Source organism: Syngnathus floridae, chromosome 13, assembly GCF_059516105.1.
Source record: "Syngnathus floridae isolate MCC-2025c chromosome 13, RoL_Sflo_1.0, whole genome shotgun sequence".
NCBI lineage: Eukaryota > Metazoa > Chordata > Actinopteri > Syngnathiformes > Syngnathidae > Syngnathus > Syngnathus floridae.
This window is the reverse complement of record NC_142425.1, coordinates 7,917,676-7,933,651: the sequence shown is the minus strand read 5'-3', so window position 1 is coordinate 7,933,651 and position 15,976 is coordinate 7,917,676. Positions and strand designations below refer to the sequence as shown.

The following is a 15,976-nucleotide window of genomic DNA, read 5'->3' as shown; positions in this document are numbered from 1 at the left end:
TTTGGTTGCCCAAAATGAACAGCACATACTCAAATGAAGAGGATTTTTTATTAATTATTCCTTTTGACCGATCATACTCAGTGTATCAAAACCAAAGCAAAAAAGTTTGAAAAAGATGTCATTACAAAACAGAAAGACAAAGAAAAGCAATCAGCTTTGCCTCCCTCAAAGACACGGCTGAGTCACTCCTTTCAAATATCGACAGTGCAGTTTTACATAATCAGGAAGGACGGGAAGATAGCAAAAAGGAGACTCTCAAACTTGAGTCAAGATTAGAAAAATAAAGCCGTATTTTACCTAAAGGTTGCTTTAGCTTCATTACCACACTTGTCAGGCAAATAAAAGGATTAACTAAACTTGCAGTAAGAGATTATATCTGTATATATTGGATCAATATGGCTTGTCAAGTTATAGACACAAAAACACACGACACTGAGAAGAATTGACGGAGACACAAACTACCTGCTGTGGCTTGAAAAAGCATCTGAAGTTGCAGTGCTACTCAAGGGATCAACGTCTATAAATGCCATCAGCACAAAAAAACCAAAATGTGAGCATGTGCAATCCTTGATGAGCACATCACTAATGGATGCTTTGTAATGGCTGTGATTAATTAAAGGGCCCTTTGCTTAAGTGTAAACTCGCCATTTTTGCCTGTGTGTTAGCGGCGCGTTCTGATGTCAGCTTTCCAAATGTAAACCTTAGATCAGCAGCTTTCAAAGTGGAGGGGAAGCAGCTTGAGTGGAAAAAATTGCGTCTACGTACGTATTAAAGGTGTTAAAAAAAAACGGTTGAATCACAAAATCATTTTGGAATCGAATCGTTACGTCCTTGAATCGTATCGAATTTACATGATCGATTTTTTTTAAATAATCGGTTTCAAGTCTCTGATTTGCTCTTTCCTTGACTTTTATTAACTTGAAAAATTTGGAGCGCTTTCACATGGCATGACATTTCACATACCGTAATTTTTGGTCTATAAACCGCACCGGACTATAAGCCACACCAGCTAAAACTCATTATTCCGGGTTCAAAATTTGCGAAAAAGTCGCGGTTTATAGTCCGAAATTTACGGTAAATCTTCATAGATCTTCATAACTATTGTTCCATTTCGCTGTTTTACATTCTCTTACTATCCCGCGTTTGAAAGACCCTGCAATAAATGTGTGAGTATGACGATAACGGATTCGTGTATTTCTATTTTGCTCACGTGATGCTGTGCTGTGTGCTGTCAAGCTAGTACAACAGGTCAGATTAAGGCAGCTTCATTATTTTGGCTTTTTGTGGTCCTGCTGGTCTGTATGAGTGCAGTCATGATACGCCTCATATTTACTACCACATCTAAAACCAGGACTTTACACGAACATTTACAAAAAAATACCCCTTGAGTGTGTTCACAATATGATTCATTGTCCACGTGTAGATTTCATCTCAAAGCTTCTGAAAGATTGTATCCATGTGCAATGTTACCCTTCTTGAACCCCTTTTACACCAGCGCGTAATCAAACTGACCCCTTTCCAGCCCCTCCTTGTGGTCAGTCCAGGATGATGCGGGCATGCGACTGTAGGGGTCCAGCAGGATCCTGAAGCACCTGACCAGCAGGAAGACCAGGAAGAGCATAAGGAGGCCCACAAAGGCCAAAGCCGTGCGCTGCTCGGCATCCACCCCGACCAAGGCCAGCGGTGGGCTGCTGCTGCCACCGCCGCCAGCGCCGCCGGGGAGGGGAGAGCCGGCCGGGGACAGCAGCAACTCGTAGTCGAGCGTGGGCCCATCGCTCATCCTCCACGGGGCCCGGAGGCAGGGTTTGCACACCGACTGGATGGTGTGTGGGTTGATGGGAGGTGAGGAGAAGGAAGGGAAGGTGTTCATGAGCGACTGATTGTGGTCTAACTCTTATTTGGTGTTTAAACCAAATATCGTGTTTCGCTTTGAGCTATTTCCAGATTGTTTTCCTCCGGTGCAGTTTCAACTGCCAACTGTGTTCCTAATCTGATGTGACAACGAGCCACACACTTAGATTAAGACAGACTATTTATGAGGGAAATTGCACAGCAGTGACCGCCTTTGGGCAATATTATTTTTAAGGAAATAATCAGAGAAGACAGGATGTCACGGCAAGCCAAGGTCAATGTTCCGGGAGCTGGTACGGTGCTAATTAAGAAACAGGAAGAGCTGACCAGAGCGGTGTAAGGGCGTCAGGTCACCAATTCTCTTTTCTACAGTCTTGCTTGGTGGACAAATAATGCAAAAATAGCAAACAGTATGTTACAAAAAGTCTGCGTAGCAAGAATAAAGAGCGATAAGTGGGTTTGAGACGTCAAGTGTTCCGAGGAGTTCTTCTCACCATTTTCCTTAGGGATGAGCACTAAACACACACATGGAAAAAAAAATCTGTCTAATGGCAAAGCAACAAGAGGTAGAAAATAGCCAGTGTGAGTCTGTCAAAGGTGTGAACTTCTTTCATTTAAAACGAGTCCAATCGTCTTTAGAATCTGCTCGAGGTGACGTCCTCTGCCGACATGACGTCAGCAGTTAGTGCAGCTCCAATTTACTCGACACCTGAAAGAAAACGTACATATATATTTATGAATTAAGATTTTTTTTCTGATATGTCAGCAACGAATTACGAACATGGCAGCAATAACGTTAAGTCACACCTGCTTCGTTTCATCCTTCCACCATATTGCTTTCATTAGTAGCCTTAATAAGTAATAAGTGACAGTGATGTTGCCCCATCTGTGCACACCTACCTGGTAATGAAGCTGATGATGGCCACATTAGCTGAAATGAATAGTGATTATCGTCACCGGGATGGGATTACATCAACCCTCGTTTGTCAGTGCACGGTTACACGGACACGCATTGGGTACCCTCATTCATCTCGAACGGTGACAGGAGGGGAGACAAAGTGGAGCCTCATCAATAATCTAAAATCACTCATCTCTTGTGACTGACTGGGTTTCAAATCACTGAAGACACGTGACACCCACATGGGGTTGTGTGTGATGAACAATGAATTCATGAAGATGAATCGAGGAGGTGATGGATAGAGAGGACACATGTTGCTACGGTGATTGATTAGCGGGAGAAGTGATATGCTTTTTTTCTTTTTTTTTTTTTTTCGCCCACTAACCAATCTGTCTGTCAATGTTTCCTATCTGTGGTTGTCTCCAGGGTGCTTGTTGTACTGACTGAGTCTGGAAGCCGGGATGGAAAGATACAACGGTGTCAGTGTGTGTGTGTGTTCCCGTGTGTCTGAGTAAGAAAAAGCCAAAAATAGGTCATAAAACCTTAGAAGTCCTTTCAAGGACATTATTACTATGATGGGATGGGTTGGGTTGTCTTGTAAACAAAGTTGTCACTTTGTACAATGCTGACGTGCCCTTGAGCAAAACGCTAAATGAGATTTATTGGTTGGCATTACAACTGCAAGTCATTTCATTAGGTACACCTATGTGTCTGAGACGTATTCATTTAAGAAAGGCACACTGACTCACTGCTGTTGAAACTGTCATTTGTTATTTATAACCCGACTAGACATTGTGCTTGCATTAATTAAATTGGAATCAAACCCTGCACTTCTGAACTGTGAGGCGGCCCTGTTAACCATTGCCGTTGACGGAAACAGTAAACACATCACCGCCGTATCCAAACTGAACTGTACTGCTTGACATAAACGTGTCATTGATATTGACTTGATGTGACTTATTCATGAGTCCTTGAGTTCATTCATCACCTAAGGGATCGAGCTGCTACCTGTGGAGTGCTGCTAATGAACACGTTAGCATGTAGGTCACCTTGAGCACAAAAGAAAAACAGAGGGAGTAAAAATAAAATAAAAGTCCAAGGTCTATAAATTAACCCGCAAGTATGCACATTGAAAAAGAAAAGTCCAGCCTCTGAGATATTTTTAGACCAAGTGTCTGAGGAGTCATTTCTCTTTGCACTCTTAGCTCACCGCCAGACGTCTCCTCACGCGTCGTAATTCGCCTGGCAGACAGGCGCTAGCTACAATAAGGATGATAAAGTTTGACAATTAAATCCTCTATTGTCTCTCCCTCTCCTCACAGTCGTAAGGTTGCGCTTGGACAAGCAGCAGAAGGAGGGCATTTGATGCGAGATGCCCGTAGAAAGACAAACAGACACTCGGAGGGCGAGCGAAATGTTCTTTCGGCCTGTGTGCATGCAAATGAGGAGCACTTAAGACTGCTGACCTTTTAAAACTAAATGTTACCAAAGAAAAGGCAGACCATTTTGAATTAACCCTTCAGATGGCACCCATTCAAGTAGGAAGCAGCTATTATGTTCATAATTAATTATTATTATTAATTAGTTCATAATTTTTGTGTGTTTTGGGCTTTTGGGTTCCACTCTATATTGACGTGTGCTCTATATGGGGTCATGTAAAAAAAAAAAAAAAAAAGTACTCCCCCAACACTTTACCCTCATCAGGGTGATAAATGACGACTAGTAAAGAGAAAAAGTGGTCCGCTCCTGTTGGAAAGCGTTCCAATCAGCTCACGGAGAAACTAACTTGACATTGTGGCAAAGCAGACAAATGAGCGAGCGCTATTGAGGGCAAGACAAATGGAAGTGTACACAGATGAAGGAGCAAGGGGAAAAGAACAAGCTCTTTGTGATTCTCAACAACAGCAAGCAATTCCATCTGGGAACCTGCCCCACCATCTATCATTTTAGCCACCGCTCAAAAGAACATGAAGTCTATTTCCTCTATCAGCAATTTTAAAGGCTTTCAAGGTTACTTCCATTTTAGTATTCACAGTTCTCAAGATTTCACATCACAGCTCGTTTTGTACGTTTCTGACGCATTAAATAAGGCCGATTTGAATACAGAGGTCGGGCGGGGACGTCAGCGTCGTGTCGTGTGTATGGTGTGGATGCGTGTGCGTGTGCTTCTTCGAAGACGTCAAGCAGGATCGGATTTCCAGACGTGGCCTCCGGCTCGTCGTGTCATCTCCTCTGGTTGTTTATGTCACTGTCCCCGACAGCATGAAGCCCCAGTTTAAATCTGACGTCTTTAGATACGGGTTGACTCGGTCACCGGTCAATAATCATTTGATATCCCTGCATCAGATATGCTGTTTTTAAAAATAAAGAAATAATAATTTGAAGTTTTGGGGTATTTCAACGAATCGGTACTCAAGGTTATAGGCAATACTAGTACCAACCGCCATCTTGTATCTGACAATTGGGAATTAATATTGATGTTTTCCCAGGAAGATGCAATTTCTCTAAGTATATCAGGGGTGTCAAACTCTTTTTTTTTTTGTGGGCTGCATTGTAGTCATAGCTTCTTTTGGAGGGCCATTATGACTGTCAACCCAAATAAATGTATGAGCACCTCATATTATATACAGTAAAAGCTACAAAACAAACTGACAACTCGTTTTCAAATCAGACGGGTAAAAACTGGTCAAATATTAAAAAAAAAGATATTAAAAGTGAAGACAATTTGCAATTCTAGTAATGACACACGAATTTGATGCACAATTTGTCTTTGCGGGCCACATAAAATGATGTGGCGGGCCGTATCTGGTCCCCGGGCCTTGAGTTTGACACCTGTGAAGTATATGAAATGGTAGGAACCTTAGAAAATTGTAATTTATTTAATGCAATTTGAAGGGGAAATGCTATATTAGTATATATAAGCCTTTCTAAAAAATATCTGTCATTAGCTTTTGTAGGGGTACGATTGTAAACCCGATTTTGACATATCTGTCGAATTACTTCCAAACTCTCAAATTTGCTGAGAAATCTACAGCAATCAAAAAATCCCACATACACAGTCACTTTATCACTCTTGTCCACCAGCAATTGCGGCACACTTCAATCATGTGCGTCATATCTGACCATCACTTCCATCCAGTCCCTCTCAACACTCTGCAGTGTTGTCACTTGAGTCGCTTTATAAAATCGCCCTTATCACCCTACTCTCTAAAGCCCCCGGTCCCTCCAGTCAGAGTTAATAAACGTCAGACCAATCACCCCCACCTACATCCTATATTTAATTCACAAATCCAACTCATGAAATATTCATAAGAGGAGGACTCGGACAGGTCCACAACTGGTAGCAAACAGGTCAAGCAGAAATAGATCTAACATTTGCATAAGTTGAATATTGGTAAATATACTTTCTGTATTTTTTCAGAGCTAAAAATCATTGTGAATTTTCCAAAATATAAAAATATGACTTTCTCAAATGGGGAGAACAAGCAAGGAGGAGAGGAAAATAAAAATAAAAGTGAAGGAAGATGAGAAGCGCTGCAATATGGGGTTGTCAGCACTCTTAAAATCTGAAAACAGCACTTCCCTTCCATCAAGCAGCCCGTCTATCAAAACTACCGGGACAGAACGGACGCAGTGCCAACCCATCATTCAGGTCCACGACCGAGGCCATATACTCGAGATTACATGTTCTACCCACACAACACAACACTCAGCAGGAACTTTTTTGTGGCCGAATTCTCGAGGATGCAGATGATTAGATGAGAAGTGGAACAATGTTTTTTGGTTCTGATGAAAGAAGAGGTGAGAATTGATAAGAAGTTCGCAATTCTGATTCTATTATTGATAGTGGTTGTTGATTTTATTATCAGTTCTCTTTGGGGGAGGAAACAAAATGAAGTTTCAATTGAAGTGGTCTTCTGTTGTTTGCTGTGATGTTTTTATTTGGTGTATGCCATGAGATTTTTCTTGAGTTGACTTGGGTTGCCGGTTTTGTTTACCAGCCATTCTAATCAAATAAATAAAATGGTTGCCGTCTGTCACACTGCAGGCTTTGTGTGATGGAGCATGGAGGGAAAGGGTGGATTCAAGTGCAAGGAAGCAGGAAGGCAAGACCAGGAAGCAATTTCAATGAAGAATTACTTTCAAAAGAACAAAAACAGGTAACTAAAGTGTGCTGACTGGTTAAAAGAAAATTAAAGCTTTTTTTTTTAAGCAGGTTTTAAAGTAACAGCAAAACTCAGAATAAACTGAAATCAAAACAAAAACCAACATAACATGACGAGCATTGCATGACAGCAACACCAAAAATGGCCGAAAGACCCCAAGGTATTAAATACTAGCAGTGATGACACAATGACATACACCTGGACACAAGTGGCTTGAGGGAACTGATTGGTTGACACAAGAGACCAGGTGAAAGCAATAAACTAACAAGCATGAATAGCTCAAGAAGCTTAAGCTTAAGCCTATTAAGCTTAGTTCAAGAAATAATAGGAAACACCGGCACAAATTTGCCATTTAAACTGCAAATGTAAATTGAGTCCATGAAATGCACTTTGGTGGTAAATCTCTAATTCCACCCATAAAAGCTCAGCAAGACCCCACTACCTGCCCTGATCACCTTGTGACAAAAGAAGTCACCAGTTGGACTTGTAAGAAGCGCTTAAGAAAAGACATAACAAAGACACGGACATATCACCTTGCTGAAGTGAAGGCCGTCTGTGCAGCTGATTACATTATTGAGCTTACGGCCGAGCAGAGATTGGGGGCGCTGGGTTGGAAAGCCTCGTGCACCGGAAGAGGCCAAACACATCTGGGCTGGAAAAAATGGGAAAGATTATCTGCACACTTTGCGGACCATCAGCACTTTTCATTGACACATGTCCTCACATTTTTTTTTTTTTGTTATCCCAGTTAATAGACTCTCCCTGAGAGCTAAGCATGAAGGGTGGGAGACTGGCTTGTTGGCGGGGGGTGTCTTTAAATGACACCAAATGGGTTGTTTATGACCTTGTGTGCTACACAGCCACATTACATACAGCCAAATTGAATTACACTCAGTGTGACATTGCTATTATTCCAGGGGTAATAAACTGAGATATCAAAAAATATATAGACATATGGGTCATTTTCCCCACAGAGCCACTTTAAAAAGACGTTTTAGAACTGAAGCGTATTATAGCATTTAAATTACGGCTGTCAAAACAAGGAGCCAAAGACAATTTGGTGTCTTTAAGAAAGGCCTGACAGCATCATAAAGATGCCGTCATGGTGGGCGATGAAGAATATATGATACTGCAGCTAATAATGCAGACAGGATGTTTCACAGTGTGTGTGCTGATTCACTAATGTGCTTTTTTTTTCATTGTACATCCTCCTGGTAAACCTCAGGTGGGCTTGCGAGGCAAACCCACCATGGTTTTTATTTTCTGCGGCCACTCTGCTCCAGTTACAAGTCATTACGGGAGACGTTGGTGAGCGCTTCCCGGAGATCAGCATTACCTCGGCTGTTGTTTTCTAGTTACCACCAATGGTAAGCTGAGAGTGCACATGGAAGGCAAAGTAGGCCTCGACTACTGTATATATGTTGCCTATAGGGTCGGACCATGAAAAAAAATACTTCCAAGGGGGGGCAGTAATGACTTCTCTTATTTACGCTCACAGTAAAGTGTTCCCTCATCATATCACGGTTCATCTCTTTTGACCCTTTGTATTGCCGATTCTCAAAATCGTTTTTATGGTTATTATTACAGTGTACAGACAAGTCTGGATGTAGAATTACGCACTTTCAGTGTAATACCACAATGCGCCACAACATGCCAGGCAGCACTGAGGTCGACTGGAAGAGATGCAGCATAATTAGAAGCAAGAAGAAGAGGCAGAGAAGGGTCCCAAGATTCAACTGAGCTCCAGTACTAGTTGTTCCCACAGAACACAAATAAAATATGTGATGAGATACCGTTATGTGACATCAGTGAAGTCATGTAATGAATCCTAATTACAATTAGCAAGAAGGCAATCATTCAGCTATTCAATTATTCACGCAAGGCCCTGATTTCCTGGCCTTACACACCTATAATCATGTAAATTAGTTCATGATATCATACGCATTGATTTTCAAAACTGTGACATCATGATGAATAGAAAAGTGAGATTCACTTTTCTGAGTAACACTTTTTAATTGAAGAGTCATGCAAATGGATGACTGATGAGGAACATGTACAATCCTAATGAGCCACAACAGAGCTTCCTGCAAAATAATAAAGAATCTTTCCGGCTGGGAAATTCAATAACCTCAAGGTGTCTTGCTCCTGGCGAAATAGGGATTTTATACAAGCAGCATCATGATGTTGCCGACGAGGTTGCAAATAAATTCAAGTAATCAGGTATGGTTGAAATACAGGCAAGATGTTAGGTTAAGAAATATCAAATTAGATTAATTTTGGACAGTACTTTCTAAAACACATTACAACACATTATTTTACTGTATGAGAAAAACTATTATACTATTTAAAAACTACGGTAAGAAACATATTTTTGTTTATTCATTCATCCCAGCTAATTATGGTGTCAAATAATTAATTCCTATTGAAATGGATGGTAGAAGGTAAATTTATTTATTTATTTATTTATTTATTTATTTATTTATTTATTTATTTATTTATTTATTTTTGCTTGATGGTGTGCCGTGAAATGTTTTTTTTTTTCAATTTTCCTTTTTTTTTTTTTAAAACCATACACTGTTTAGTTCAAAACTTCATGCATATATTGTAATCTTATACTTTTATACAGTACACACATATAAAGGTTGGTCCGCAAGCAAAATTATATGGCATGCTGAGCTGGAGCAAAGCTCACATTGCAGAAAATGCAACTTTGTTTTTAATCAATCAGCCTAATAAAACTGAGATCCATCCAATAAGCAAGCCTTTTAAACAGAACATAAATTGCTGGACAAACCTGATGCCACGCGAGGTTCCTCAGCGGCAGCCTCAAACTTTGTGATGCTGTCACTGTCCTCCTCCACCTCCTATCCCACCTCCTCCGCCTCCGCCTCTCTTGCTGCTGCTCAGCGGTGCTTTTTGCACAGACTGGAGACTCCCTGCAAAAAAGCATCCGCTTGTTTCAAGCCACACCCACATCGAGTCAGCATCCAATCAGGTTATGATTTTTTTTTCTACCTGCTTGTAACAATGCTAGAAATTAATGACACCCAAAACCTGGTGATTTTTTTCCTTATGCAAGATCATCAGGTGCATTGATATTAATGAGATACAATGCAAATTATACCTTTCAAAATGGAGTTGGTTTTATTTTGCTATCATACGACTACAGAAAGGAAGCTGCTGGACCACAATTTTAATTTTGTGTCAAAGATGATAAAGAATTTATTATAAATACACATTTTGAAAAAACGCACTTTTTCCCCCATCCAAACTTTTAATGCAGTTCTAGTGATTGGAAGGGCAAAGGTTTAATGTTGTAGCAAGCGCCAGAGAGATAAGACTTCAGTCCAGCGATGTGCACAATCATCGTAAAATGCAAAACCTGATTGGGACACCACAACCTGTAAATATCTCCAAATTGTTCTATTCAGACGCACCATTAATACGTTGGTGCTCGTTCGCTACCGTAAAATGACATTTAATAGACCTACTAGACGTATTACTGTGCAGCGTTAACACCCCTGTGTGTCCTTGAAATGTCTATTGGCACGCTTCAGACCAGACTAGACTGTTGTAAAATTTCTGCAGGCCTCCATTGAGCTTCTGCTGTGCATTGGGGAGAATAAAAAAAATCAAATAAAAAGTTCTTTTTTATGCCTGTTACAAAAAATCAATTAATTACAAAGTGTTAATGTGCAATCTTGCAAGAGCTGAGTATAAAGGTTACCGATGCCATTGTGACCTGACTCATCATTTCATACCTGCTCAGCAGACAATCTACAAATTTCTGCTCTCTGATGATATTTTGGTTTAACCAAAACTTCCAAATCATTTCTGCTCTCCTCTCTTCTTCTGTTCCTGTTCCTGCGGGAGACGTAATGACATCTGTGCAATCTGTGCCGCCTGCTGCCGTGCTTCCATCGTGATGCCAGTCGCTGCTGGCACGATCGCCTCGTACGGGTTCCAGGTACAGTGGCTCGGTGCTGGGAAATTGTTTGTGCGTTCCCAGGCGGGAGACAATTACAAGGAGGACCAGTCGAGCATGTGGTGAAGCCTTGATTAGATTTAGGACGGTGGCCTTTTGTATCATGAGGTACGACCTCCACTTTAGCAAAAGAAATAACTGATAAGTTTTTCCCTGTTTGCAGGGGTTGTTTTTTTTTACATTTGTCTATTAATTAAAAGACAAAAACACATAAATAATTTTCAATCTCATGCCTTCCATCTGTGCAGGCAAACACAATCCAGGAAGTTTGTGATAAACGTGATTGTGCATGTGGGCGTCAAACCTTTGAGCACCCAAATGAACTTACATCTAATAACATGGTACTTTTAATTAAAGCAATTTCCTCTTGGAACAAATTGGCAGCACATTAGGGACTAGAAATGCTCATGAGTGTATGAGTAGAACGACTCTGAGCGTGTGTGTGTGTGTGTGTGTGTATTTCAAATTACATCACAGATAATGTGTGTCTCCATGAGATTGTTTTCTGTAAGAGGTTCCATTTAGACCCTAATCTTATTTGTTGAATAACATTTCCCAGCTTATTAACCTTATAGCATATATTTATGATGTATGTCTTTTTATGTGTTTGTGTTTTATCCTGCATCCAAACATTTGTCTTTTGCTAATTTGAATATGTGTGTGTGTGTGTGTGTGTGGTGGTGGAGGAGGGGGCGCCACAACCAATCAATAAGCCTGATAATGAGATCTAAGGGGGTGTCGTTATGGCGGGCCCTTGGGCTCACAAGGGCTTGTCTTCCGTAAAGAGCACTGTTGTCCTATGAGAGAACCTGACATCATTACCCTTTCCAGCCAATACAACAATGACAAAACACCATTTACCCTTCTGCCAAAGATTTTTTGTGTGTGCTTACATGAATCACGATATCCTTTTGATGCATCAATGTGTTTTAAAATAGGGATACTGCATAAAAATAATAAACAGATGATCAAATATATATAATATAATATAATATAATATAATATAATATAATATAATATAATATAATATAATATAATATAATATAATAATTTAATTTAATTTAATTTAATTTAATTTAATTTAATTTAATTTAATTTAATTTAATTTAATTTTGTAAAATATGTGTATATATATTCTAACACTAGCCTGGTCATCAGATCCTCACCAAAGAAGTGTGCTATTAAAATGCATCACACCTACAAATTTGCAGATCCATTATACGTACAATAACCATGTGTAGTACTTTTTCAGAAAGTTGTTGCAGTACGATTTTGACTGGCAGTAAGTGAAATTGCTTTCTGGTTTGCATACACACATAGGCATGTTTACATGAATGAACATGGACATGCATGGACGTGAGTGTGTGTTATGTAGTATGTGGAGGAGGTGGAAGGCACTGGGAGCTTGAAATCTCCTCACTCTTCCCTGAGGCTCCATATCCCTGAAGGCTGTAATCCATCCCTTGGTGAGAGCTGGCAAATGGATCACGAGAAAAACATGAAGAGAACAACGCATTGGCCTTCAACGTGATTGAGGCAAAGTGAGATGACTGTACGTGAAAGTCATCAAAACCTGCTGGGGATTCGAGCTGGTTTGTCACCACTGACCTTGTAGGTCTTTGTCCATTCCGTGTTGTGTGTGTGTGTGTGTTTTGTGCGTGCGTGTGTGTAATTTACTGTGCAAGGTTTCGGCTGATGGAGCACAGAGAAACCTTGCTAAATTGTATAGTGTCAGCCCTCCAATTGAAGGTTTAGGTTAGTCTAACATTCAATTAATTCTGCAGGGGATGCCGAGCTGAATCAGTACATTTGTCTGTGCCGTGTGCACATGAATGCAAACCTTTGCAGGACTGAACTCCCTCTGTGCCGGTTTTCCTTTTTTGAGTGTACATGTGTGTCCTTTGCTGTCAGGGTCATTGAGAGGAAAGCTTTTTATTTCCCTGGCGCTTTGCTACAAGCTGAACGAGGTGCACTTGGATGGGAAAAGCATTTAATTGTTCCCTCTTTGTCTTGTTAGCTCAAAGTTGAACACCTGATAACAGATAAAAATGCATGCATAAATAGAAATTCGCTGTGGACAGACATGAGGTCATCAGAATTTGACAAGGCATTGAACTTTTTTGGAAGCAAATCATTCTTTTGACAATACTACCCTGTATTTGAAATATAATATCATCATGATATCAGCGACAAAACACTAATTATTTTTTTTTTTTTACAAAAGTGACAAAATACATATTGCTGACATCAGCATATTTGGTTCAACCATCAACATTGCATCATAAAAGAGAGCAAGCCAACAACAAATTTGAAAAACAACTAACATTCTATCCAGTCACAACTCAACATAATGCTCAGTCATTGGTCAATTTATGAGGTAGAATGAAAATGTTGCCTTTGGGAGCACACTCAAACTGTGTTAAGTTTGCGCGAAGGGTGGGAGGCTTACAAGCGCCAGACGTTGTGTTGAAGCCTGAAGGGAACACATTAAAAATTCAAAATTGCCTCTTCATCAGCTTGCTGTAGAAATGCAAAAACAGAGATGAGTGACCACTTTTAGATATTTTCATCTCAGGTTTTAATTTCCGCTCTTTGCATATTTTATCAAAAAGACCCCTCACCTCCCTCCTTAATCTCCCCCCCTCATCTTACTTCCTCCCTCCTTTGCTGTCTCCTGGCCTCTATCCATCATGCCATTTGACTTTAATATGCTTTACACAGGAATATAAGCCATTCATCACTCTGTGCCGAGGCCCAGGACATTGCCTTGCTGCACATTTCATAGGCCAGTAAGCCTCGGCAATAGAACCGCTAATGCCTCTATTTAGTCCGGCAGGCGGGTCAGGTACAATCCGTCACAGGCCCGATTGTGTCACGCCCTTTATGGACCCACAAGCCGTTTCTTGATAAACACATCTTTGTCTCTATGTACGGATGGATGTAATTGGCAGACTGACTCTTGACACGTATATCGCTAATGCTCGCTGACTATATAATCGCATTTTGCAACTTAATCACAATAATACAGCTAGTGTGATAATGCCAACGTGAGTAGAATAATATAAATAGGAATTAAGGGGATCTAATGGAGACTTTGCCGCTAAGTAGGATGCGGAGGTTCACCGGGAAATAAAAGTCTGTGGGGACAATGAAGTCACATTATCAAGTACCATTCATGCATCGCTTTAAAATGACTGCAATTATTCCTTGAAGCATGATTAGCCTAGCAGGGATTCTCGAGAGGACTGTGCAGTGGATTAAATGTGTCAGTTCGACATTAGTGTAATTCGGTAGGGGATTGTAAGAAAGGAAACATTGAACGTTGAAGAACATTCAAGTGTGTTGTAACTTTTGTTACTAGGCTTTGCGGGGTAGCAACGAGGTTTTGGACACAACAAAAGAATAAAAAAGTCTTGATATACATAAGAGCTGCCATATACTATAATCAACACATATTTATTAAAAAAAACAATTCTGATTGATTGTCAAACACAGCCAATAACATATTATTAGAAATTAGGGATGTTTGATATGTCTTTTTTTTTCAGACCGATACCAGTACTCAGTTCTCGAATAGTCACTAATACTGATACCAAGTACCAATACATTTGATTCATAAATTTGCCCCTCAAAAACAACAGGTCATTTTAAGTCATAGTAAATACCCTGTATGTAGCAATTTCATCGTATTTTTCGGACTATAAGCCGCTACTTTTTGCACAAGCTTTGAACATCTTATAGTCCAATGTGGCTATGGATTTTTCATGAATTTTATGATATTGTAAGATTTGTACATATATAAGGAAATTAAACATGAAAACACCTGCAACTTATAGTCTAGTGTGGTTTATATATGAACAAAACAGGATTTTCCCCTAATTCTAGCTGATGCGGCTTATATTCGGGTGCGGCTTACATTCCAGAAATCATAATACTTTAATTCATCGGCCGCTGACTTAAGTACCAATACCTTGAAATATGGCTGGTGTACTTGGAATCGGTACACACCAATATCCCTACCTGTTTTTTATTTTTTCTGTGTGGATTTTTCATTTTTATTGTGACCTTTAAATGTCCTTTTTATAATACAAAAATCATGGGATCAAGCAAACTTTCGTGGAAAAAGTATAGACTCGTTTCAAGCTCATTTCAGGAGTACTTAACTGCTGCTTATCACAGGTCATCAAAATTCCTGCGTAGCTTAATGACGCTTAATGAAAAGATGCTGTTTAATGATTACGGCACAAGATGTAGAATTTTATTAAGGGCATAAATGGCATAAGATGAAAATTTATGATTATTTTCTCTGCTAAAGCAGTTGTCTGCAGCGATTTGTTTTTTTATTTATTTATTTATTGCATGTGAAAATTATTGCTGTTTGTTTAATATGATTTGCTGCGTTTTACTTTTTCTCATGAGCGGCATAGGTGAGCTGTAGGTCATCCCAGCTGATTTTATACGAGAAGCGGGGTCAACCTCATCAAAGTAGGGGACGTATAGACAAACGCTTATTGGCACTCACATTTATAGACAATTTAGATTCTTCACTTGCTTTTATATGCAAAAGAAAGCAAACCCACACAAGCACAGGGAGAACATTAGTGTAGAAGAAAAGAGCAAAGGTTCAAATCCAGAACTACCCAACCATGCTGCCCCTTGGGAATAAATGCAATTTTTTTAATGACTCCTCCCCCGCTGCTATTTACAGCACTGCACACTTGCCGTGGTTACTTTGCCCTCACTCTCATCTCTAATGTTCCCAGCTCAGTTTTTATTCATCCATGTTATGAGTCCTCATCTTTCCCCCCCTTGTCCTTATTCTCGTTCCGCCTTCTGCCTCCATTCATGAATCATCTTACCTCCTCTACCATTCTGACCCTGACCTTAATAACTATTGATGAGAGGAAGGAACTATTCATTCGCAAGCTCATCTACACTACCTGTCAAACTGATGTGCGAACACGATCAGAGTTAAGGGGGAACAAATCAGTCCCAACACAAATCTGTAGATTTGCACTCTGACCTGTAATTTCTCAGGAGACTCCCAGAACATTCCTTTTTCATGATTAACAACAA

General features: G+C 40.0%; 1 protein-coding gene across 1 annotated transcript; it reads right to left on the bottom strand.

Annotated features, from left to right (window-relative positions):
- Window positions 1–29: 29 nt before the first annotated feature.
- Window positions 30–9,832, bottom strand: ctxn1 (cortexin 1). The gene is made up of 3 exons (XM_088393531.1): window positions 9,710–9,832; window positions 7,449–7,567; window positions 30–2,560 (listed from the first exon to the last, which is right to left on the bottom strand). Exon 3 carries the CDS (start codon window positions 1,868–1,870, stop codon window positions 1,487–1,489), a length of 384 nt encoding a protein of 127 aa, XP_088249657.1. The 5' UTR covers window positions 1,871–2,560; window positions 7,449–7,567; window positions 9,710–9,832; the 3' UTR covers window positions 30–1,486.
- Window positions 9,833–15,976: the final 6,144 nt, after the last annotated feature.

Bases quoted from the DNA above. Each gene is read 5' to 3' on its own strand.
- ctxn1 (XM_088393531.1), bottom strand. From the start codon at position 1,870: ATGAACACCTTCCCTTCCTTCTCCTCACCTCCCATCAACCCACACACC.